At 36.7% G+C, this 26,783-nt stretch overlaps 1 protein-coding gene across 2 annotated transcripts in view; it reads left to right on the plus strand.

Annotated features, from left to right (window-relative positions):
- Positions 1-26,783, plus strand: part of LRP6 (LDL receptor related protein 6) — a 176,536-nt gene that overhangs the window by 22,431 nt on the left and 127,322 nt on the right. Inside the window, exons 1-2 of one of the 2 annotated variants that reach the window (XM_086714064.1) lie at positions 1,469-1,498; positions 2,825-3,218. Coding sequence is in view for 1 of the 2 variants with exons in the window: in XM_086714063.1 (XP_086570189.1) it covers positions 2,825-3,218 (394 nt within the window). In the remaining variant the exon portion in view is untranslated. Of the gene's footprint in view, positions 1-1,468; positions 1,499-2,824; positions 3,219-26,783 lie in introns of those variants that run through there. The other variant, XM_086714063.1, reaches the window with a different exon arrangement.

Raw genomic sequence — 26,783 nt, forward strand, 5'->3', positions numbered from 1 at the left:
AGACTGTGGACAAGGGGCGCCTGGGTGGCGCAGTCGGTTAAGCGTCCGACTTCAGCCAGGTCACGATCTCGCGGTCCGTGAGTTCGAGCCCCGCGTCGGGCTCTGGGCTGATGGCTCAGAGCCTGGAGCCTGTTTCCGATTCTGTGTCTCCCTCTCTCTCTGACCCTCCCCCGTTCATGCTCTGTCTCTCTCTGTCCCAAAAATAAATAAACGTTGAAAAAAAAATTTAAAAAAAAAAAAAAAAAAAAAAGACTGTGGACAAGATAAAGGAGGATGGGTGGGACATGTGGAGATTTTTGAGAAGTTTAAATTAAGTTGTTGGGGATATATGACATTTACCTTGTTAGAGTGAACTCTAGGATTTCCTTTTAACAGTTCGTAGGTTTAATATAGTCCTTTATTTCTTTCTGTATTTTTTTTTTTAAAGATCTTATTTTTAAGTAATCTCCACACCCAACATAGGACTTGAACTCAACAATGCTGAGATCAGGAGTTGCATGCTGTAGTGACTGAGCCAGCAGGGGTCCCTAAGTATAGTCCTTTAGAAATCTTAAACAGTACTGCTAAGTTAAAAGAAGTTAACTTGTTCCCCACCCCAACCTTCTTTTATTCCTCTTGTACTTAGGCTTCTGAAGCCTTAAATGGTCAGATGGGTTCTTTGGATTTTGTAGACCACATGTTCAGTAGAAATGTTTGACTTGAAAGTCATAAACAGACTTACTATTACTAGATTTAGCTGATACTTAATGCCATATGCAGATTTGGTCCACAGTTTTCCAAAGATAGTGCCAAAGAAAGGTGCTCAATAAATATTAGATTATTATCAGTTTTGGACTTTAAATTATAAGTGCTCAGACTTAGCCTTGTGCAGCACTTGGCATTGTATCCTTCATTAATAGAGACCCTTTTCCTGATTTTTTGAATTGGCTCCTAGTATGAGGGGCTCAATATAAGAGAGTGCACTGGACACTGTGAGTACTGATAAATCAGTGTGATGAATGAAGGCATGAAATTAGTTAAAAGTGAATCTGTGAGGGAGATTTATAAATTTTTCAATAACAGTATCAGATGTACAGAATAAGCAGAAAGAGCTCTTAGTCACTTTTTAAAAAATCTATCCACCCATTTGTTTTTGACTAAGAAAGTTGAATTTAAGCTTTGTTAGAAGGGAAATTCATGTTATAGATGAAAATAGTGGACTTTATAACTCCATTTGGCAGCCATAATCCATAAACTGGCTTAAACATCATTTTCTTTCTTTATGCTTTTTTGAGCACCTTAATTTTTTGAAATTAATTTCTTAAAAACGAGGTAGAATTACATTTAAATGGTATGTGGTATTGGCTTTGGATGACACAGTTTTAGACCTTCAGTAAGTAATTGTGGGAGAAGATTATGTAGATTATTGTATAATTCTGGTATTATTTTTCCTTCCTCATTTGTCTTATCTCAGCCTTTAGATCTGTGCTATCCAATACGACCACTTGTCTACTTAAATGTAAGTGAATTAAAATAAAATAAAAGATTTAATTTCTTAGTCATACTAGCCATGTTTTGGGTGCTTCCTAGCCACATGTGGTCAGTGGGTACTGTATTGCCCAGTGGAGAGTCTATTTCTATTATCATAGAAAGTTGTGTTGGATAGTTGTAGTCTAGATCTTTAATTACTAATAATGCCTGGAAAGTAAATATCAGGAACTTGGAATAGATGCTTAAAACACCCCATACCATGGAATTTATACAACTTCAATCCTAACAAAGTCAGCCTTCTAAAAGTTAAGTATTATTTCTTTAGGATAGCCTTTGTATTTAATTTTGGTCTTAGGCCTTACTCAGAGGTCATTCTGATAATAATGTAAGACAGAATAAAGTAGTTGTGCTAAGAGCTGTCTCTGCCAGACTGTTTATTTAACAGCTTAATTAAGATATAATTGATGATACAATAAATTGTGCGTATGGAAAGTATAACATATAATAAAGTTTTGATATGTATATATCTCTGGAACCATCATCATAGCCAACCTAATATATCTATTACCTACAGGTTTCCTCATGTCTCTTTATAATCCCTCCCTGTATAAGCCCTGTTCTTTTTTTACCCTCTCTGTTCACCTCTAGACAATTGCTGATTTGCTTTCTGTCACAATAGAGTAATTCGAATTTTCTAAAATTCTGTATAAGTGGAGTCATGCAATCTATACTCTCTTTTTTGGTCTGACTTCTTTCACTCTCCATAATTATTTTGAGATTCACATATTGTATGAGATTCCATATTACATGTACACATAATTCATTACTTTTTATTGTATGGATGTATCACAGTTTGTTCATCTATCTGTTGATGACTGCTGCTGTTGATAAGCTGCTATGAACATTTATGTACAGGTCTTTGTATTGACATATGCTTTTATTTCTCTTGAGTAAATACCTAGGCATGGAATGGCTGGATAATATGGTAGGTTGTATGTTTAACCTTTTAAGAACTATTTTCCAAATTGGCTGCACCATTTTACATTCTCCCCAGTAGGGTGTGAATGTTCCACTGGTTCCATCGTTGCAAATTCTTGGAATGGCCAAGCTTTTTAATGTGACAGACTATTTTAACCAGAAAAGACTGTCCTAGGAGAATTAATTCCTTGTTCTTGCAACTTTTTGTATTTAAGTGCTACAAAAATAGTATTTTGTGAAAAGATTTTAAGACAGTCTTCTACAGATTTATTTCCTCTTATTTTTGATAGTATTTGTTCATTAATGCTGATTTGAAACTCAATTTATGAGAGCCATTACATTTCCTTTCTTACTTATTTCTCTTTTTTTGTTCTAGCGGCCCCTTTGTTGCTGTATGCAAACAGACGGGACTTGCGATTGGTTGATGCTACAAATGGCAAAGAGAATGCTACGATTGTAGTTGGAGGCTTGGAGGATGCAGCTGCGGTGGACTTTGTGTTTGGTCATGGCTTGATATACTGGAGTGATGTCAGCGAAGAAGCCATTAAACGAACAGAGTTTAACAAAACTGAGAGTGTACAGAATGTTGTTGTCTCTGGATTATTGTCCCCTGATGGACTGGCATGCGATTGGCTTGGAGAAAAATTATACTGGACAGATTCTGAAACAAATCGGATTGAAGTTTCTAATTTAGATGGATCTTTACGAAAAGTTTTATTTTGGCAAGAGTTGGATCAACCCAGAGCTATTGCCTTAGATCCTTCAAGTGGGTAAGTTTTGTGCAATGTACAAAGGCTGTTGCATCTCTGTTTCCTGGTTTCTTTCTGCTAGCATAGACTCCTCCATCCCCAAGAGAAAAGAGGTCAAAAACCCAATTTTAGATTCTTTGAGCTTCTTTTCAAGTAGACTTGAATGTGGAAGATTGTGTTGTGTTCTTTAAGATGTTTCTGTAAACAGTTTTGTTTCTAATATCACTTACGGGACAGCAATATATAGAGTTCTTGGTTTGTTTTCTACATTTAATAAGTACAAGAGGATAATTAGAAGAAGAAGGAATGAAGACCTAAAAGAGTAGTATTCATTTATGGATCTTAAAACTTTCATTGTATATGCAATCATTTTGTAGTACTAGTGTTTTTTTAATTAAACTCTGAACTATTATTTAATAATTTAATATGCCAGTATTGAATGAACAATAAAAATTAAGTTGTTAACTCATTTCTAATTCAAGAGATTTGCTGTAAAGATTTATTTTCTAATGAGAAGGGAAACGTAAAGCCAAGGGTAAATCCTGTTAGAAAATGTGAACTGTGTCATTATATGCTTCTGTTACTATGCTTCACTTCTACCATATACCATTCCTTGATACTTGTTTATTGAATATGTTGTCATGCCACCTGTCATGGTAGGGGTAGATAAACATCTAAACATGAACCTGAAATGAATTACTAGTAATTTAAAATCTAAAGATAAATAACCTGCAAATAACCATTTTAACACTTTGTTTTCTTTGACTTCCAAGTATGTTTGAATGTTTTAAAATTCATTTATAGGAGTGCCTGGGTAGCTCAGTTGGTTAAGCGTCCGACTTCAGCTCAGGTCATGATCTCATGGTTCGTAAGTTCAGGCCCCTTGTTGGGCTCTGTACTGAAGGTCAGAGCCTGGAGCCTGCTTCAGATTCTGTTTCCCCCTCTCTTCTGCTCCTCCCCTGCTTGTACTCTGACTCAGTATAGTGAAACTTTAGGATGAGAAGTCTGGAACACACATGTAATTTTTATGTGTGTGTATTTATGTATATATATATATATGTGTGTGTGTGTGTGTGTATTAAAATTGTATAATTTTCAGAGGGGCATTAAGAGGTATCTGCTAAAGTCAGGATGGTCTTTTAATAAAGCATGATAAAATACAGTGGTTCTAGTGGGAGGAAAAAGTATTGAGTGGCCCCAGGAGGAGGTCACAGATGTTGGATATGCAATAAACTGTACAGATTGAAGAATTTGGTTGTTGAGAACTTGAAAGATATTTTTGACAAATGGAATCTGTGTTTTTCCAACAGAGTTTGAGAGTCTCAGTGTTGAAATGTTTGTGAGGTTACTGCTTTATAGAGCATACAGGGTTTTTGGTGCTTTCAGTGGTCATTAGGGAACTTTGGTGAAAACACAAATGGTTCTTAAAATTTTTTTTTTGACAGACTTAATTTTATAACTGTAAGGGTGATGATGGCAATTTAGCCAAATATCCATTAAATAGTATGTTTAGAGTTCTGCTTTTTGTGTTCTTGTTGGGGAGAAAGAATATCTTTAAGGATTTGCAGTGTATTTAAAGACAGAAAACTTGGGAGAGAGAACTTTCCCTTCTTCAAAAGCCTGTTTACTTGCATTATGTAGTGTGTAAGTGGAGAGGGGAAGAGTGTTAAAAAAAATTGGAAGGGCCACAGAGCTCTTGTGGAGGATGGGTAGATAAAAGCTTGATTACCACAGTTCTGGAGCAGCATGTAGATCATTTCTATAAGGAATAATACGATAGTACATCATATAAGGGATAATGTGATGGTACATATTCAAGGGAGCTGAATTTATAGGTAACTCTTCACTCAGGATTTGATAATTTAATGATTAAATGAGTCATTCTCATTTTGTGCCCTAAAGCTGATCAGCTTTACTTCTGGGTGTCACGTCTGATAAGTATCTAGGAAGTAAGTTTACCGTATGATTAAAAAATACATTAGAGTTTTTCTGTGGCTAACTTCCCAGTATTGAAGATGAGAAACCACCAAAGACTCAGCTGATCAAGAATATTACTGGAAGAATCAATAAAACTGTGCTTTGAAGGTAGACAGTAGTGTTATTTAAGCTTCTAAGGGATGTTCAGTGAAGGCGTAAAGTTTGCTCAGACACTCAAATATTTTTTCATTATTTTTGAAGGTTGTGGTTAGTGTTGCTTATGTGTAGGAGTGTGTATGTAAATTTACTCCCCCTCCCATTCTTAAAATCTTTTTAATTTTTGGAAAGTTATGTGTCATATGGCTATTTTTAAAATTACACAACTGGAAATAAATAGAATGCAGCCAAATGGTATACATTTGGTAGTTAGCATGATGGAGTGTAAAATTATATTTTAAACTCATGCATTTAAAAATATATTCTATCAGTCTTCAGTGTTGATCTTAAATTTATGTTAAGGATTGTGGTTTTACTGGAAAAGTAATTTTAGTTTGAGTACATCACTTATCAAACAGAAGAGATGATTTCCAGATTTATTTTTGGGGGGAGAAATGAAGTTTACTTTCCAGAGAAAGTACATGAAAACAGTGCTGAAGAAAAATGTAGGCCTTATCAGAGTTCCAGTATCCTGGGTTATGGGGTTCAGAAGAGCTGACTGAGCTCTCTCACATCAGCTTATGTAAAAGGAAAGCTATTGAATGACTGGTATTGTTTGAGCCCTGGGAACTAGTGCAGACATCTGTGTGCTTTCGGATGTATGGAGTTCTTTGTGTGATCAGTCCATTTAGCCTAGACTGAAGGAAGATTTTTATTTCCCTCCCTAAATTTGGCCTCTGTTAGTCTGAGATTTTTTTTTTCTTTCTTTCGAGTGATGGCAGTGTAGAATTCAGAATAAGGGGCAGGAAAATGTGTGTATACAAATTGTTCCAGAAATGAACAACCATAGTTAGAGAAAGCAGTATCCTTACTTTATAGGGAGAGATATTCCTGACTGTGTGGCTGCTCTAATTGTAAGTTCCTTAGTCTGTTTCACAATGACTGTACTAATCTTAGTGATGTTGAGGGCCAGCTGTTTCAGGTACACATAAAGCAGTTTTAAGGGTTTTTTGTTTGTTAAGGATCTGTTTTTGAAACAGTTAAGCTTTAGTGATTCAGTCTGAAGTGAATTCATACTGAACCACTTTGAATGATACATATTTTTAAAATTTATTCTTATGAAGAATAATATTTACAGTACTAAGAGCTCTGCTTTAAAAATGCTTGCAGAACTCAGTGGAAAAAGAATAATGTATACTTTCCTCAACAGTTATATACATTTAATTGTCATATCTTGAGTATGTTTAAAAGCATTTTCTACACTGTTATGTTCCAGGTGACAAAAATCATTCCTGCGACATAGAAGGTGTTCAATAAATATTAAAAAAAATTTTTAATGTTTATTTAATTTTGAGAGAGAGACACAGACAGAGCAGGAGTGGGGGAGGGGCAGAGAGAGAAGGAGATACAGAATTCAAAGCAGGTTCCAGGCTCTGAGCTGTCAACACTGAGCCCACTGCGGGGCTTGAACCCATGAACTCTGAGATGACCTGAGTCCAAGTTGGCCGCTTAACCAACTGAGCCACCTAGGCACCCCAATAAATATTTTTTGAGTGACTGGATTTTTTATTTTCTTTCATAATCCTTTTAGTTTTCCTTGTTAAGAGGAGAAAATGTTTTTTATGCAAATGTAAATTTTAGCATCATCTCGTGAATTCTACCTCAGTATGGTTTTGATTATAATTTCTTACTTAAAACATAATAAGGTTTTTAGTTTTTTCAATTCAGTTAATCAAGATTATATTTTATGGAAATATAAAAGTCACTTATAAAGTCACTTATAAATAGTCATTTTATCTTTTTGGACTTCAGTTTTCTCATCTCTAATACGATGGGTTTCTTTCAGTTTTGACATTGTTTAAACTTAAAAAGTGAAGATATTTAAATAAGTACTCTATATCAATTTAAAATTTTTTACTTTACAATTACACATTCAAGTCCATAATTTAGTGTATGTTACACTTAGAATTATTTCTGCAGAACAGATTCTTTTTAAAAATTTTTTCTAAAGTTTTTTTTAATGTTTATTTTTGAGAGAGAGAGAGTGCACAAGTGGGGGAAAGGCAAAGAGAGAAGGGGACGGAGGATCTGAAGTGGGCTCTGTGCTGATAGCAGAGAGCTCGGTGTGGGGCTGGAACTCGTGAACCTTGAGATCATGACCTGAGCCAAAGTCAGATGCTTAACCGACTGAACCACCCAGGCGCCCCTTTGCAGAACAGATTCTTAAAATTTGTTTCTACTGCTCTTATTGCATAGGTCATCACACTCAACAACCCCCCCCCCCTTTTTTAGGGCTATTCAACTCATAAAACCAGTTTGCCAGTTCTATGTGATGTAAATTGGAAAATACTGTAAACTGTCAAAGGTTCTTTTTGTTTGAAGAATGAAAAAGATAGCAAATTACTTTCAGGCAGATTATATAGGTTAAACATATGTTTGGGAGGTGAGGTTTTGAGATTACTACCCCAAATTTAAGAGAAACGTATTAGAAAAGCCACTAATCCAGGAAATCTGGAATATTGGTTTGGCTTTACCCGCCTCTGGGATATGATGCAAGGTCCTTGAAAATGAAAAGAAAACTTTTTAAGAATAAGTAAGTGTGTGTGTATATGTATATTTTCAAATGTTAGTGTAGGGCTCTTTACTTAAAAAAAAGAAAAATCTTAACCCACATCCAATTTTTACAAGAAATCTTAATCCCATCCAATTTTTAGTTCTTTATGTCTACTATTCTTTATGTCTACTATCCATTACCCTTAGATTGAGTTTTAATTATGTAGTCAAAATTTTTTTATGTCCTCTATCTCCAGGCCCACTTTCACTGAAGGAATATTAAAAAGGAATATTTGGGGGCGCCTGGGTGGCGCAGTCGGTTAAGCGTCCGACTTCAGCCAGGTCACGATCTCGCGGTCCGTGAGTTCGAGCCCCGCGTCAGGCTCTGGGCTGATGGCTCGGAGCCTGGAGCCTGTTTCCGATTCTGTGTCTCCCTCTCTCTCTGCCCCTCCCCCGTTCATGCTCTGTCTCTCTCTGTCCCAAAAATAAATAAACGTTGAAAAAAAAATTAAAAAAAAAAAAAAAAAGAAAAAAAAAAAAAAAGGAATATTTGCAGTATAACTAAATGACTTTACCAAGCCCAGTCTCTTAATAGTTTTGGTTTTTCAGTAAACGCTTTCCTTGCTTGCAGCACTGACCTTTTAATTCAGCCTAAGCAGAAAGAAGAATAAAATTTTGTGAGAGTAAACAACAGGATACCTTTAACTGTTTGTATTTTGGTGATCTTACGTACCCTTGCTGTATTCCACTGTGACTGGCTCTTTAGAAACTACAGTAAATTATTTTTAACTGGCACCAAATATTTGTGCCATTGAGCCTTTAAGATTTTGGAAGGAGTTTGCCAGAGAGCTGATTTGTGAGGTAGGAATAAAATGATTGTCTTTAGTCTTTTTCGCATTATTTAATATTGATACTGTATTCCTTTTAGAAGTTTTTCTCTTAAGACTTCCTGATTTTTATACTCTTTGGTTTTCCTATCACTTGGACCACTCTTTTCCTTCCTTCACTAGCTCTTGAGATACGGAATAGTAAAAGTGCATCATTTTCTTTATTCTTTCCCTGAGATTATATCCATTTCCATAGCTTTTGCATAGAAGCAGATAGCCAATTATGCTAAAATAGAAAGCTTCATACTAGTCTTTGCTGTAAAACACTGGTTCTGTGTATGAAGGATCTTGCTCCATATCTCAGCAACGTACAGTTTTGAAAGATGTCCTGCAAACTGGGGGAGCCTATTTTTTTTTTTTTTTTAATTTTTTTTTTTCAACATTTATTCATTTTTGGGACAGAGAGAGACAGAGCATGAATGGGGGAGGGGCAGAGAGAGAGGGAGACACAGAATCGGAAACAGGCTCCAGGCTCCGAGCCATCAGCCCAGAGCCTGACGCGGGGCTCGAACTCACGGACCGCGAGATCGTGACCTGGCTGAAGTCGGACGCTTAACCGACTGCGCCACCCAGGCGCCCCTTCTACCCATTAAATCCTAGAACTGGTAGGAAATCTTGAGGATCTTATAGCTAAAGGCCTTCACTTTTTGGCTAAAGAAACCAAGGCCTTGGCCAAAATAAGAGACAGCGAGATTCTAATATACAATTTTTTTTTTTTTTTTGTAATTTGAGAGAGAGAGAGAGAGTGAGCAGGGGAGAGGGGCGGAGGTGTGGGGGGGAGGATGCAGGAGAGGGAGAGGGAGAGAGAGAATCTTAAGCAGGCTTCATGCTTGGTGCAGAACTTGATGGAGGGCTCAGTCTCACGACCATGGGGTCATGACTGACCTAAGCTGAAATCAAGCGTTGGACGCTTAACCAACTGAGCCATCCAGGCACGCCAAGACAGCCAGATTCTTAGCTGAGATTTTCCAGTCTCACATTTGGTGCTTTTTTCTTCATGAAAAGCATCTTGATAAAGCTGTGTTTTTTGTTTTGTTTTGCAAATTGAATTACTTTAAAAATGCAACATGGTAGCTTTATTTAAAGAAGGATTTTTGTAAATTCTTTGTTTTTTAGATTTATACCCTATCATTTTTTATTTTACCATTGCTTTTTGCATGCACTTAGTCCACTTGGGTTCAGCTTCCTTATATTGAAGTATGTTCTTCAGCTTTTTTTAGCAAAAGTTGATTAATTATAAACTCTTGGTCTTCATCTGAAAATGTATTTAGTTTGCCCTCATTTGTTAGTGAAAATTAGTTGATTATAGAATCTGGGCAATAGTTATTTTCATTCAGTTGTAGGAGTGTCTTATGATTTTAACTGTTGCTATGAGAGGTCTGTTATTTTCTAATTAACATTGTGGCTTTGTAAGTACTTTATCTGTTTTTTTTTTTTTTTTTTCCTGGTTCTTTAGAAGCAGCCCATAAGCATCTCTTAAGTTTTGATATTCTGCAGCTTTTCCTACACTGTCTAGATGTAGCTCTATTTTTTTTTTTTTGTCCTGCTTAGAACTCATGTTTGTAAAATCTATTATTATTGTTTGGTAGTTCTAGAAACTTATCATCCATTATTTTTTACTTTTCCCTCATCATCCTTAGAATCCTTTGGAACTCCTTTCTGCTCCATGACTCTTAATCTTGCTTTCATATCGTCTCTTTATTTCTCTGGGCTAGTGTGTAGTTTATTTTTTCACTTGTCTTCCAGATAACTAATTCTTTTCTCAGGTGTGCCTAATTTTGCAGTTTAATGAATCAGTTGAGCTTTTAATGTCAGTGACTATGCTTTTCTAGAAGCTCTTTGTACTCCTCATTTAAAAGACTTATGAGAAAATGTCAGCCTACATGAAAGTAGAGAGAATAGCATACCAATAATTTTAGACTTATAAAAAAGTTAAAAAAATAGTACACCCTGCATCCCTTAAGATTAACATTTTATTTAACCATAGAACAGTTATATAGACCAAGAAATTAATGTTGATATAGTACTGTATCTCTGTATACCATATTTAAATTTGTCCAGTTTTCCTACTAGTGTCCTTCTGGTCTAGGATCCCATATTGCATTTAGTTGGTATCTACATAGTCTTTTCTAATCTGGGACATTTTAGCAGTCTTTGTCTTTATAACCTTGACCTTTTGAACATTACTGGACAGTCATTTTTTAGAATGTCTCTCAATTTGGGTTTGTCTGATGTTTTCTTATGATTTAATTAAGGTTATACTCTTTTGGCAAGAATACCACAGAAGTGATGTGTGCTCTTCTCAGGGCATCCATCATATCAATAGTGCATGGTATGAATCCTGGCGATGTTATATTTGATTACTTATGATGTTGTCTACCAGAGTGTTTTTTTTTTTTAAACTGGATTTACTGTTATTTTCCTTGCAATAAATATTGGAAGCTATGTAGTTACCTTGTTTCTCATCATTCTTTTATCCACTAATTTAGGCATTCTTTGATGGTTTTGCCTGCCAATGATGATTGCTGTGGTTTTGCCACATGGTGATTTTTCTAGTTCCATTGTTTCTTCCACATGTATTATTAAATTCTACTTTAATGAAGAGCTATCTTGTTCTTCTCACTTATTTATTTAAGTATTGTTTATATTAGTATGGGCTCATGTGCATTCCTTTAATTCTATAGATTATAGTCCAGTATAATGTCATCATTTTTTGCTTAAACTGTCCCAGATTTGGCCATTGGGAGCTCCTTCAAATTTGTTTCTGTGTCCTTTTGATAAGTCCTCATCATTTTTTGAGTACTTATAATGGTCTTACCGTGGAAGATGTTTCAGACTTATCTTGTCCTTTTTCTACTTCGTGCTTAGAATCAACCATTCCTCCAAGGAGCTCTGTCTCCTTTTATTGGAAAATGGTATTTATTTATTTATCTATTTATCTATTAGAGAGAGAGAGCGAGTGAGAGAGCTGGGGAGGGGCAGAAAGAGAGGGAGACACAAAATCCAAAGCAGGCTCCAGGTTCTGAGGTGTCAGCACAGAGCCTGACGTGGGGCTCGAACCCACAAACTATGAGATCATGATCTGAGCCAAAGTCGGACACTTAACTGACTGAACCAGCCAGGCACCCCTGGAAAATGGTATTTAGAAACTAAGATCTGGAAGCTAAGTGTGTTCATTGCTACTAGGTTTTCATTGCTTTTAAGACCTCTCAGTACACAGAGTTAAGAAATACATGGATGTGTACACGTGCACATAGTTCTGTGTATTTTCATCTTTGTCTATATATTCAAAAAAACATGAGTTCATTATATCCAGTTCCAACCCACTGCTGCAAAATTATATTACAGTCTTGTCCTTTTCTTCTTTTGGTCTGTTCTGTGATATTGAGAAACCTGGTCTTATGCACAGTATATTTTTGTATATATTGTGTGCAAACCTAGTGTGCAAGGGTTTCAGAATTGCTAACCTATTCTATGAGTAACAAATTTACTGCCTAGAATACAATGCTATGAAACTACTGTCCATAGAGTCAAAATACTGTCTTTGAAATTTATTTAGGTAATTTCTTTCTTATCTGTTGCAGTGTGGCTATGTTCTTCATTTATAAAACAATTGTTACTGTTTGTATTCCATTTCGAACGTTCCCCTGTATCCTAGCTGATTTTAAGTATTGATTTATATTGGAGTTTGTCAAACAATTGCCATTTTTTAAGAGTTAGAAATAACACAAAAAGTTATACTCTGAGTAGTGTCCTTCTTCCCCATCTCTTTTACCCTGGTCCTATTCCCCCTTCCTGTCCAGTCTGTTCCCTCTTATTTATAGGTATTTTACTTTCATTAATTTTTGGTTTTATCTTCTTGAATTCCTTTTTGCACAAATGAGCTAATGCACGAGTGTTCTTTTATAGTTCTGTGTGTTTCCGTCTTTGTCTACATATGAAAAGAACATGAGTTCATGTTGATAACTCCAGTTCCAGTCCACCACCGCAAAATTACATACTAGTCTTGTCCCTTTCCTCTTTTGGTCCATTCTGTGATAGTGGAAGCCTGGTCTTATCCACCTCCCCCTGCCTTTTTTCCCCTCTCATCCTGTTGCCTTACTGGAAAGATTGTGCAGTTATCCAGTAGAATGTTGTAGATTTTGGATTTTCTAAGTGATCCTTGTAATGTTTGACTTACTTTTATGTCTTTACATTTCTTATAAAATGAAATTTAAAATAGAAGACTTAGTGACAAATTCAACATTTTGCACGAATGCATCATAGGTAGTACTAAGTACTTTGTATTCATCACATCAGAAAGCACATAATATCTTGTCCTCCTTGTAGTGATACTAAGATAGTTCATTAGGTTCAGATGGGGAAAGTTAACATCTTTATTATAAAGCTAAGTTTTTCCTCTTATATCCTTCACATATATGTGGGATGATCCTTTTGTACCATGCCAATATCCAGTTCCTCATCTATTGATTGTTTTAACACCCACTGAACATTATTTTTTTGTATTATTTCATTAGGAATATCTGTTACTGTTTTATGATGTTCTATCTCATGTATTTTATTCCATATTTCATGTGTTTTAATCTTTTTAAATATTTATAATCTCTATCAGATTGCTCGGTTGTCTAAAGTTTTTAGAAATTCACTTCTGTGCTTTGTTATATTTGCTGTTTCTTGCTTAAGGTGAACTGTTGTTTCCATAGGTACTGTATAGTTTCGGATTGTGAGCTGATCTTCAGAGGAGTTACTGGCCTCCGGGGTGGGGGGGTTGGTGGTGCATATCCCTCCAGAGAGGTTTTAGTTTGCTTCTGCTAACCACCCTACAGGGTTTCCAGGGACAACTTTATTTTCTATTTTTAAATTGAAATATAATTTCTATACAGTAAAATGCACAGACCTTGTTTATGAGGTTTTAGCAGATGTGTACACCTATGTTATCACCTTGTTTAAGCAGAGATCGTTTTTTACATTTAATTTTTGGAGTTCGAAGTTCCTGTACCATGTACAGAGAATTAATTCAACCTCTAAACCGATGTGAGGGCAGTGTGTGGTTACAAAGTCTTTGCTGATTTTTCCTACCTTTTCAGAACCTAGGCCAAGACTGAAAAGCTCCTTTGCCTTCCTCTGCCAGTGGCAGATTTTTGTATTTCATTGTTCCCAGGGAGTCTGTGAAATGTGCAAGAATCTTCTCACAGTGTGTTTCTTATGTGTCAAGGCCTTATCTTCCCTGTTTTGCTGCTGAAACAGAAGTCCCTCAGTTTCTGAGATGAGAACATCCTAAAGGGTTGTTGTAACATCAAGCATGTACTGCTTTTTACCTCCCTGTTCATTTTTGGCTGTCTAGAGATTTCTTCCCCTACTTTCATGATACTTAGCTCTATATTTAAAAGCTTGTTTATGTATTTTTATTTTGTGTATATGTATGTCTTAGTCTGTTTGGGCTGCTGTAACAAAATAGTGAGTGGCTTATAATGACAAATTTATTGCTTACAGTTTGGAGGCTGGGAAGTCTAAGATTAGGGTGCCAGCATGGTCCCCTTCTGGTGAGGGCCCTCTTTTTGGTTCTTAGCTGGTGCCTTCTTGCTGTGTCCTTACACGGTGGAACAACATAGGGGTTTCTTTGTAGCTCTGTCCTCATTACTAAGCACCTCTCAAAGGCTCCACATCTTATCACCTTTGAGGGTTAGAATTTCAACATACGAATTTTGAGGGGACACAAACATTCAGACCATGGCAATGTATAAATCAAATAAAAGTGGTTCTAGAGGTTTTGTAAAAGAAGGGTTTTCTGCTTATTTTATTATTAAATTATCAGAAATAGAAATTCTAACTTTCATGTTTTTAAATATTGCCTTTTCTTATTGTGGATATATATGCAAGATAAGCATTATTCATACTTACTAATATGTGTATTAATGACTTTTAATTATAGGTAGGATTAAATAGGTAACTTCAAGAATCACAAAATGATTTATGATCAAGTATAGATCTGGTTCATTTAGTTTTTATGACTCAATTCTAAATGTTCTCTTTATTAGCCACCTTTGTGTGTAATTACATCTTGTAAAGGGTACAAAACCTAAACCAGTTTAGGTTTATTGCAACTGAGCGCTTCTGGATATTTTTGTTAGGGGAAACTGGATTCAGAATGGAGAACATACTAGACTAGGGTTTGTGAACATTTTGGAAAATTTATTATTTTATCCTTACCTAAATTGTAGACATTATTATGCTTTGGATTGTAGTAAATTTGTATAAAATGGTTGATATCTAGTCTGATTGTCAATTGAGGTATTTTTACTTCCTGGTATAAGAAATTTTGATGTTTTAAAAACTTAACAGTTTCTTTACTTACTGTAATTACTTCCTAATTAAAATAAAGCCTGTCTTCAACCCTTCACTTCATTTAAAATTTATTTTCCAGAAAGTATTGCAGTGGATATCAGGCCAGATACAACAATAAAATTACATTTGTATGGAAACTAGTGAATAGCATTTAACAACCTGGTACTGGTTCATGATTTTTGATGAATAGCAGATGTGAATACTATTGCAAACTGGCGCTGTAACTGTATATGTTTAATTCTTCAGTATCAAGTCAGAATGTTTATCTTCTCTTAAGTCAAAGCCAAAACAGAACCCATTGAAGCCAAAATAAATTAGGGGCCAAATAGACCACATAATTGAGAGCTAGTAATAATTGTTGCTGAAGATTTTTTTCTATATGAGCCTGTAGCCTGGCCTGTGAGAAGCCACAGGCAACATTTATCAAACAGTCTTGCATCCTAAGGATACTAAAATTGGCTTTTCAATATGATGCGGATAAAAAACTTTTGCAGAATATATTACACAGCTAGTTGAATTTAGACACTTTATTGTTGAGTACATTCAGGTAATCATAGAGTTTCTAAGCTAGGTTAACTCCCCAAACAAAAAAACTAAGCTAAACCAAACCTACTTTTTAATATGTGTACCCCAATTATTTTTTATTTTTGGAAAGATACAGTGATGTAGTCAAGGAGTTTACCTTGTAGTCTTATTTTAAAGCAGGTGGTTTAAGAGGGAGGTGTCAAGCCTCAGTGTCAGATATTCCTCATTCTAATAACAAAATATTTAAGTCATATTCTAACAGAGAATATAGAGAATGTTTTTTTCCTCAGAAATCTTTTTTTCCCTGCATCCTAAAATCTCTATTCTGCTGCAGTCTGTTTTTATTTAACTGATAGATCTTTAAAAAGTTTACACCTTTCTCTTATTGGCTGGTGCCCAACCCCCTTTAAAGATTAACTTTGTCTTAAAAGTACTAGCACCCAAAGATTGCTCTTTATGAAGTCTGACACCTTAGTATGACTGACACTCAGGCTTCTAGCAGGTGCTCCACACTCAGCGTGGAGCCTGACACAGGACTTGATCCTACAGCCTTGGGATCATGACCTGATCCAAAATCAACAGTTTGTCTCTCAACTGACTGAGCCACCCAGGTGCCCATATGCTGTATATTTAGTTCTGGAAATGGCCTTCACTTACCTTTCCAATGCAGATGTAACTCTTGATGACTTATTCGACATTCATTGCCCCCATGATGCTTTCTATTGGCAACTCTACCCTAGCTGTTTCTGGAAATTTTGAAGTCAGAATTATTTTGAAATATGACAAACAAAAGTCCCTAAAGGATCCAATTTTGTTTTAAAATTATCTGTATTTAATAAATTAATGTGAAAAACTCTAAAGTTAAAGTTTACTGAGAATTTTTAAAGCTCTTTTATAAACTTGGGATTTTTCTAGTGTACATAGTCTTTCTGATACATAGAATGGACCTTTAATTTCTTTTAATACCTAGGTGTCTGTTAAGTTTATAGAGATACCGTATCTTTGTACCATGTCTGGATTATACATATTTGAGAACAGAGCATGGTACTCTTATCTTGTACTACACTTGTACTAAGGGATGTAAATTGGTATTCATTACTGTAATTCAGCTTTGTCTCCTCACCTGGCTCAAATAAAGTCCTCAGATAATCATAACCCAGTTTAACAGAGTAAGTCTTCTGTATCTACTTTGGGTACAGGAGATACTTTATCTGATTTTGGAGGACAAATCCCAAGATGTTTTCTTTCCTCTGTTAGGGTTGTTCTTTTCCCCTCATGCTGAATGATGGATGAGTTTGGGTTTACAAACTATCCGTGTGATCAGCTGCCATAGTTCTCCAACATCACATCCCTTTATAGTGTCCTCTGAGCAGGGCTCAATAACTTCCACTCCTTTTGGATCAGCTTCATTGATGCATCCCTGAGTGCCATGAATGCTTCTCTCCTGACTCTCTAGGACCTGTTGCCATTTTACTGTGCTCCTTGGAGAGGGACAAAGTTGCATAAAGCAGATTCTGAGCCTGAAGCCTAGGGAAAAATATAATGTGACTGCTGTGGAGAGGACCCAAGCACAGAGCCTCATTCTGCTGTCAGGTCATTCCGTTACTGGAGACACCCACTTGTTGCATTTTAAGAATAACATTAATTTCTTTCAGGCTCTGTTTCTTATTCTTTCCTGTGGATACATAATTTAGCTGCCTTTGGGAAAAAGTACCAATTGAAGATTTGGTACCAATCTTACTGACCAATACAAATGAGTACTAAGCTTTATAGAACAGCAAACTGAAGCAAAAGGGCTTTGTCTTTTTTTTTTTTTTTAAGTTTACTTATTTTGAGAGAGTGAGAGAGAGAAAGAGAGTGTGTACACATGAGCAGGGGAGGGGATAGAGAGGGAGAGTGAGAGAATCCCAAGCAGTCTCCACACCGCCAGCGCAGAGCCTGATGCGGGGCTCGAACTCATGAACTGTGAGATCATGACCTGAGTCAAAACCAGGAGTCAGATGCTGAACTGACTGAGCCACCCAGGTGCTCCACATTTTTTAAAATTTATTTTTATTTTTAAATTTTTATTTAAATTCAAGTGAGTTAACATATAGTTAACTGTATGTTTCAGGAGTAGAATTTAGTGATTCATCACTTAAATATAACACCCAGTGCTCATCCCAACAAGTAAGTGCCCTCTTTAATGCCCATCACCCATTTAGCCCATCCTCCCAACCCAGCACCCCTCCAGCAGCCCTCAGTTCTCTGTATTTAAGAGTCTCTTATGGTTTGCCTTCCTCTCTGTTTTTATCTTATTTTTTCTTCCCTTCCCCTGTGTTCATCTGTTGTGTTTCTTAAATTCCACATAGGAGTGAAATCATATTTGTCTTTCTCTCACTGACTTATTTCACTTAATACATCCCACCTGTTTTTTTGTAGACTTATTTTTTTAATAAATTAAAATTTTTTTTAATGTTTATTTTTGAGAGAGATAGAGACTGAGTGCAAGCAAGGGAGGGGCAGAGAGAGAGGGAGACACAGAATCCGAAGCAGGCTCCAGGCTCTGAGCTGTCAGCACAGAGCCCGATGCGGGGCTCAAACTCGCAAACCACAAGATCACGAATGACCTGAGCTGAAGCCAAACGTTCAACCGACTGAGCCACCCAGGCGCCTCTTATAAAATTTTTATAATATTTATTTGTTTTTGAGAGACAGAGAGAGAGAGGGAGACACAGAATCCGAAGCAGGCTCCAGGCTCTGAGCTGTCAGCACAGAGCCTGACATGGGGCTCAAACTCATGAACCGTGAGATCATGACCAGAGCTGAAGTCAGACGTTTAACTGACTGAGCCACCCAGGTGCTCCATTTTGTAGACTTTTTTAAAGAGAAATTTTAGGTTCACAGCAAAATTGAGTGTGACAAAATCTTTCTTTCTTTCATTCTTTCTTTTTTAAAAAATGCTTTATTTATTTGAGAGAGACACTGAGAGCGTGAACGGAGGAGGGACAGAGAGAGACACAGAATCTGAAGCAGGCTTCAGGCTCTGAGCTGCCAGCACAGAGCCTGATGTGGGGCTCAGACCCATGAACCGCAAGATCATAACCTAGGCCAAAGTTGGATGCCTAACCGACTGAGCCACCAGCACCACCCCCTGCCCTCTCCGCTGGGACAAAATATTTCTAATTCCTCCCTTCTGTAATAAAAACTTTTATTTTCTATTCATTTATTCCTTCTCTAATGCTCTTCCTTTCTTTAATGTAGATCCGAGTTTCTTATTTATATCATTTTCTTCTCGTTTCAGAACTTCTTGCAAGGCAGGTCTACAGGCAAAAATTCCCTCAAGTTTTGTTTGAGAAAGTCTTTTTTCACTTTTGAAGAATAATTTTGGAGGGTACAGAATTCTAGGTTGGTAGGTTTCCCCGGACCTTTCACCTCTCTAAATACTTCAAATATTTCAATCCAGTCTTTTCTTGCTTGCATGGTTTCTGAGGAAAAGTTAGATATCATTCTTATCTTTGCTCCTCTGTATCTGAGGTGTGTTTTTTTCTTCTGGATTTTGTTTTCCCAAGATTTTTTCTATGTCTTTGAATTTCTGGGGTTTAAATATTTGCTTAGGTGTAGGTTTTTTTTTTTTTTTTTTTAATGTAGTTATGCTGCTTTGCTGTTCTGTGAGCTTCTTGGATCTGTGGTTTGGTGTCTGACATTAATTTGGAGAAATTCTGAGTCATTATTGCCTCACATATTCCTTTTTCTTTTCCTTCTGGTATTCTCATCATGCATATGTGTATCTTTATGTTATATCTTTTGTAGTTGTCCCCCGGTCCTTGGATATTCTGTTCTGTTTTGACACACGCCCCCCCCCCCCACCCCCCCAGTCGTTTTTCTCCTTGGCTGTTTCTGTGGACATATCTGTAAGCTCAGATTCTTTCCTTAGCTGTGTCCTGTCTACTATTGATTCCATTAAAGGCATTCATTTCTGTTACAGTGTTTTTGATCTCCATCTTTTTTTTTTTTTTTTTTTTTTTTTTTATTCTTAGAATTTCCTCCATCTCTTGGGTCCTATTACCGATCTGTTCTTACATGTTGCCTATCTTTTCCATTAGAGTCCTTGGGATATTAATTATGATTGTTTAAATTTGTAGTCTGATAATTCCAACATGCTGCCATATCTGAGTCTGTTTCTGATGCTTGCTTGCCTTTTCAAAATAATTTTCTTTTTAATATGCCTTATAATTTTTCGTTGAAAGCCAGCTATAATATACTAGGTAAAAGGGATTGCAGTAAATTGGCCTTCAGTAATGTGTTGAGTAATGTGTTTTGGGAGAGGAGAAGCATTCTATAATTCTTTCACTGGGGCCAAGTTTTGTTGGTTTGGTTTTTTTTTTAAGTTTACATCCAGGTTAGTTGGCATATAGTGCAACAATGATTTCAGGAGTAAATTCCTTAATGCCCCTTACCCATTTAGCCCATCCTCCCTCCCACAGTCCCTCCAGCAACCCTCTGTTCTCTCTCTATTTTTTTTTTTTTGTTTAAAAAAAATTTTTTTTAACGTTTTTATTTATTTTTGAGACAGAGAGAGACAGAGCGTGAACGGGGGAGGGTCAGAGAGAGGGAGACACAGAATCTGAAACAGGCTCCAGGCTCTGAGCTGTCAGCACAGAGCCCGACGCGGGGCTTGAACTCACGGACCGCGAGATCATGACCTGAGCTGAAGTCGGCCGCTTAACCGACTGAGCCACCCAGGCGCCCCTCTCTGTTCTCTATATTTAAGAGATGTTTTGTCCCCTCCCTGTTTTTATATTATTTTTGCTTCCCTTCCCTTATGTTCATCTGTTTTGTATCTTAAATTCCTCATATGAGTGAAGTCATGATATTTGTCTTTCTCTGACTAATTTTGCTTAGCATAATACCCTCTAGTTCCATCTGCGTAATTGCAAATGGCAAGATTTCATTCTTTTTGATTGCCAAGTAATACTCCATTGTGTATATATACCACATCTTCTTTATCCATTCATCCATCGATGGACATTTGGGCTCTTACCATACTTTGGCTATTGTTGGTAGTGCTGCTATAAACATGGGGGTACATGTGCCTCTTTAAAATCGTACACGTGTATTATCCCTTGGATAAATACCTAGTAGTGCAATTGCTGGGTAATAGAGTAGTTCTTCTATTTTTAATTTTTTGAGGAACCTCCATACTGTTTTCCAGAGTGGCTGCCCCAGTTTGCATTCCCACCAGCAGTGCAAAAGAGATCCTCTTCTCATCCTCGCCAACATCTGTTGTTGTTTGAGTTGTTAATGTTAGCCATTCTGACAGGAGTGAGGTGGTATCTCATTGTGGTTTTGATTTGTATTTCCCTGATGATGAGTGATGTTGAGCATTTTTTCTTGTGTCAGTTGGCCATCTGGATGTCTTCTTTGGAGAAGTGTCTGTTCGTGTCTTTTGCGCATTTCTTCATTGGATTCTTTGTTTTCTGGGTGTTGAGTTTGATAAGTTCTTTATAGATTTTGGATACTAACCCTTTATCTGATATGTCATTTGCAAATATCTTCTCCCATTCCATTGGTTGCCTTTTAGTTTTGCTGATTGTTTCTTTCACTGTGCAGAAACGTTTTATTTTGATGAGGTCCCAGTAGTTCATTTTTGCTTTTGTTTCCGTTGCCTCTGGAGGGAGACGAGTTGAGTAAGAAGTTGCTGTGGCCAAGATCAAAGAGGTTTTTGCCTGCTTTCTCCTCGAGGATTTTGATGGCTTTTGTCTTTTGTTTAGGTCTTTTCATCCATTTTGAGTTTATTTTTGTGTATGGTTTAAGAGAGTGGTCCAGGTTCATTCTTTTGCATGTCGCTGTCCAGTTTTCCCAGCACCACTTGCTGAAGAGACTGTCTTTATTCCATTGGATATTCTTACCTGCCTTGTTCAAGATTAGTTGGCCATACATTTGTGGGTACAATTCTGGATTCTCTCTTCTGTTCCATTGATCTGAGTGTCTGTTTTTGTGCCAGTACCATACTGTCTTGATGATTACAGCTTTGTAATACAGCTTGAAGCCTGGGATTGTGATGCCTCCAACTTTGGTTTTCTTTTTCAAGATTGCTTTGGCTATTCGGGGTCTGGTTCCATATAAGTTTTTGGATTATTTGTTCTAGCTCTGTGAAGAATGTTGGTGTTAGTTTGATAGGGATTGCGATTAGGGACCAGTTTTTTTTTTTTTTTTTTTTTTGAATGTTGTATTTATTTTTGAGACCAAGAGAGACAGAGCATGAGCAGGGGAGGAGCAGCAAGAGAGGGAGACAAAGAATCCTTAGCAGGCTCCAGGCTCTGAGCTATCAGCACAGAGCCTGACGCGGGCCTCAAACCCACAAACCATGAGATCATGTCCTGAACCGAAGTTGGATACTCAACTGACTGAGCCACCCAGGCGAGGGCCCAGTTTTTTAGTGAGCCTGTGCTCCTGAGCTGTGAGCTTGACAAATGCTTCTTAGTTTTTTTCCTCATTAGGTGGGTCAAGGTGGCTACAGGATGCTGGAGTTGGGTAATTCCCTTCCCTTAGGTGGCTTAGGCTCTGATAAATTTGTGTCCCTCTAGGGCAGGCCTTGCTAAGAAGAATACAATGTGTTGATGTATTTTAAAATGGTTAGTTTATCCTTCCTCCTGCTGGGAGCATGAGGTGATTTTTCTTTGATCTTCACTGTGAGGACCTGGTAGAGTTCCTGGAGGTAAAACTTTCCGAAGTGTGAGGGCCCCCTCATGACTGACTCCCTTTAGAATTTTTAACTTTCAGATTTGTCTAAGCTAAGGCTCTTACAAGTCAAATACAGTTTAGGTTTCCTACCCTACTACTGATTCTCCTGGAGGTTTCTGTTTATGGGTTTCTGCTCTTGTAAGTTGTGATATTCTGGATTTGCTTTTCTCCAGTTTTGAGGGCACCAATTTGCTATGTGACCCTGCCTCTCTGATGGATCTAAGAATTGTTGATTTTTCAGTTTGTTCAGGTTTTTGCTGGTCATTAGAATGGAGTGATGACTTCTGAGCTACTTTCACACTGGACTTAAGTTGGAAGTTAGAGCTTTGTTTTTTTTTGCATTGAAAATATGAATACATGACGCATGGGAAAATAATAATATGATATTTATTAACCAAGAGGATCTTACACAGTATAGTCTGGAATTTTAGTTTTGATAGATGAGTTCTAGGAATATTCAGAGGTCTTTATCTGGTTTGGGGCAGGCTTTAGGGGCTAGAACCTATGTGCTGTTGTATCTTATTTATATTCTCAGTCAAATTCCCTGAATCATTGGTATTGGATTTAATAATATTGTTATTTATTAAAATAAACTTAATCTACAGTAAGCAGATACTGTTTAGACTAGACTGACTTTGTGTAAAAATCTTTACAGTGAGACTGAGATAAGCAAATCTGCCTCGTATCAGTTTGTATATGGGAGGACCAAAGTGGAAGTGAAATCAGCAAAATGAATTCATAACTGTCTTTATATGCTTTCATTAATTTATTAATCATAGAGGTGTGAGTAAAACTCTCAAAACTTGGTTGTAAAATAAGATGAAATCTGTTTTCTTATATACTGTAACAATTTTTCTTTTAAGCCTAATCATGAGCAGACAACTGTTAGTAATCTGAAAGCAAAGTTTTCTGAAATGAGTCTCCTCAGAGATTGTGGAAAGAGTGGTATGTGCATGGAGATAAGACTACAAACATGAAAACTCTGTATCCTGTTTAGTAGAATTGAAGATGACTTTGGAAATGTGTGTGTTTGCCTGTAGAATGAGTGGTAAAATTGTAAGATGCTTTATGTTTATAAAAGATGAGAAGCATCATAAAAAAGCTCACTGTGCATTTGTCAAAACCCATAGAACTTTAACTGAGAAAGTGAACCTTAATGTATGCAAATTAAAAAAAATCATTTAGAAGGTTGGAAGACCTTAGGTAGATTGCAGATTGAGACAGAAGATTCTAATTCTGTTAGAAATTATGAAAGAATCTCACTGACAGAGTTGGGGAGGAAAGGTGCTGACTTAATTAACTTTGGAAATGCATGGAACCTGAAAGACTAAAGGCGAAATGAACTGCACGTAAGCAGTGTACTCCAGTTGTCAGTGTTGCGTCCCGTAGCTGTGATTGCATGCTAGAATTAAGCAGGTAAGTAAAATAGATCGTACGAGGTAGGAACCAAGTTTCTTACTTGGGATGGGAAGGTACAAATAAACAAGGGGAAGGATGATCCTCGCGGTAGTGAATTAGAATCGAAGACCTCAGTATGAGCTCATGTGTAATTTAATACACAGTGTACATTTTAAGTCGGTTTAGTTCATTAACCTCAAAGCAATCAAACGTAAAAAATCTCAGCCCTGGAATTAATGAACAATTTTTCATATTTAAGGTAGAACTAGTAGAAAAGTATATTATAGTTAATATTTTCAACATTGGCTTTCAAAAGCATTGTAGGATTTGTTAGACCTCACAGAAAGAATGTGGGAGAGTCCTAAATCCAAACCTGTGTATTAGCAATCATATTGTTGAATGACTTTGGATATGAGGGAGCTTTGTATTGATACAAACACATATATAACCCATAATTGTAGAGTAATGATTGCATTTTGCACTATTTGTAATTTTATTTAAAGTACTGGTAAATATATGTGGTATGCTTCTTTCTTCTCTCTCTCTTTCTCTCTTTCCTTCATTCCCAGGAGGAAACACAGCAACAGAGTTTCAGTGTAGCTAATACTTGTACCTAATTTTCAGTTAAACAGTTTGTGGCAAGACTTGTAGAATGACCATTTTCAAGTCATTCTGAGGCTGAGATAAATGACTGTAGTATGCCATATAAAGTCTTGGGAAAATTCAAGTCCTGTTTTTTTCTTTTGATGAAATGAAGGGCTTGAGTGAAATAATTAGGGAGATATTTTTTTTTTTTTTTTTAACATTTATTTATTTTTGGGACAGAGAGAGACAGAGCATGAACGGGGGAGGGGCAGAGAGAGAGGGAGACACAGAATTGGAAACAGGCTCCAGGCTCTGAGCCATCAGCCCAGAGCCCGACGCGGGGCTCGAACTCATGGACCGCGAGATCGTGACCTGGCTGAAGTCGGATGCTTAACCGACTGCGCCACCCAGGCGCCCCATAGGGAGATATTTCTTAGAAACCTTGGAGCATCTTTGTAATTTTTTATTATGCATGCTTATTACCACATTTTCTGGGAGAATGATTTAAAATATTTTATCTTAGTGTTGCATTGTATCAAGTATAATTTTGAATTGGGAAAATACAGTCACAATATCACTGAGATTTAATTGATGCTTTATCTGAACTGATGTAGTTTTATACTAGAAATATTGCTTAGTGTTTTCTAGAGTTGTATATACTACTTATGTTATTATATATTTACTGTGTATTTTCTGATATTCCAAAGACCTATCTCTATGGAAAGGTAATACTTTGGTTTTACTCTGTTACAATGCATGTTCTGATTTAGTACTTTTGGATGGAGCTTGAGATTTTCTGAGGCTGTTGCTACATGGTCTATATTTTGAGTTGTAAGGCTTTAGAGCAAAGGGTGGTCCAAGTTTTCTAGAAACATTCAGAGTGTAAACATTTTAGTCTTTGTGGGCCACATACAGTCACTGTTGCATGTTCTTTTTTCTTTTTCTTTTTTTCTTTCTTTCTTTCTTTCTTTCTTTCTTTCTTTCTTTCTTTCTTTCTTTCTTTCTTTCTTTCTTTCTTTTTAACAACCTTTAAAAATGTAAAAACCATTCTTAGCTCATAGGGCCATACAAAAACAAAGCAATGGCTAGATTTGAAACCCTTGTCATAGTTTGCCATTTTTGCTTTAGAGAAAAAGGATGTATTCATTCAGTTGTTGATACAAGCAAAAATTCTAGAATTGGTGTTTGTTTGTAGCTTTTCTGCATTTCAGATCATATGATTTTTCTCTGACATAATTAATGAAGTGAATTATGGTTCAGAAGCTGATGGTTCAGAAACTTGTTGCTTTAATTTTTTTGCTTATTGTAATTGAGGTGTAATTTTACATAAAGTAAAATGTACCTTTTTTTTAGTATATGATATTGCAAATTTTGACAAATGCATACAATTCTGTGTTGTCAAAGATGAACAAAGCTGGACCCTAGTTAAAAGGGTAAGTTCAGATTTTAATCAGTAATATATTATTGCAGTGTGGAATAGAGTGCAGTGTAAATGGAATTCTACTTTGATTTGTACATGGGTAACTCAGTGTTTTAAAGGGAGAATGAAGGAGTAGGGAGGCGGTGAGCAGGGGTTCAGTAGAGTCAGGGGAGTGATAAATTACAAAAAAACTGGAAGGGGAAATTGGTCTGTGTGAAACCATCTGGGTTGGTTAACTGGCACTTATCCAAGGCTCCTGCCCTCCCACAGAGACTGGCAGACAGGGGCCCTATGTTCAGGTGTTGGCTGGAACAAACAGTAAATTCTTTTGGCAGCAGTGAGTTTTCTCAGGCAGGCACTTTATGAGGGACTAGGGTCATCTTAGGGATGCAGCCTTGAGCTATTAGAAGCTATGTTAGTATTCTGTTCAAGTCTTTGTAGGCCAAGGTTGAGGCCTAGCTGAGAAAGGACTCAATGGAACCTAGATAGAGGTTAGTCAGAATCTTTGTCGGTACCAGCACCACAATTGAGATATGGAAGTGTTCTACTACCCCCCAAAATTTCCTTGTGTGTTTTTGTACTTCTTGCCCCCCACTCTCAGCTCCTTGCAGTTACTGACTTGTTTTCTGTTCCTATAGTTTTGCCTATTCCAAAATGTCATATAAATGGAATCATGCAGTATGTAGCCTTTGAGATTGGCTTCTTTGAGGCTGAATAATGCATTTGAGGTTTATCTGTGTTGCTGTGTGTATTAGTAGTTTTTGTTGTTGTGGCTGAGTAAGATTGTATGGATGCTTTACAGTTTGTTTATCCACTAATTAGTTCAAGAATATTTGGGTTGTTTCTAGTTTTGGCAGTCACAAATAAAGCTGCTTTAACTATTCGTATTATGTATGAGCCTAAGTTTTTATTTCTCTTTCATTACTCTTGGGTAAATACCTAGGAGTCAGATTGCTGTGTTCCGTGGTAACTATAATTAACTTTATAAGAAACTGAAAATTTGCCAAAGTGGCTGTGCCATTTTTCATTTCCACTAGCAGTGTATGAGAGTTCCAGTTGCTTTGCATCCTCACT

Source organism: Puma concolor, chromosome B4, assembly GCF_028749965.1.
Source record: "Puma concolor isolate L17-30 chromosome B4, mPumCon1.1.hap2, whole genome shotgun sequence".
NCBI classification, from domain to species: domain Eukaryota; kingdom Metazoa; phylum Chordata; class Mammalia; order Carnivora; family Felidae; genus Puma; species Puma concolor.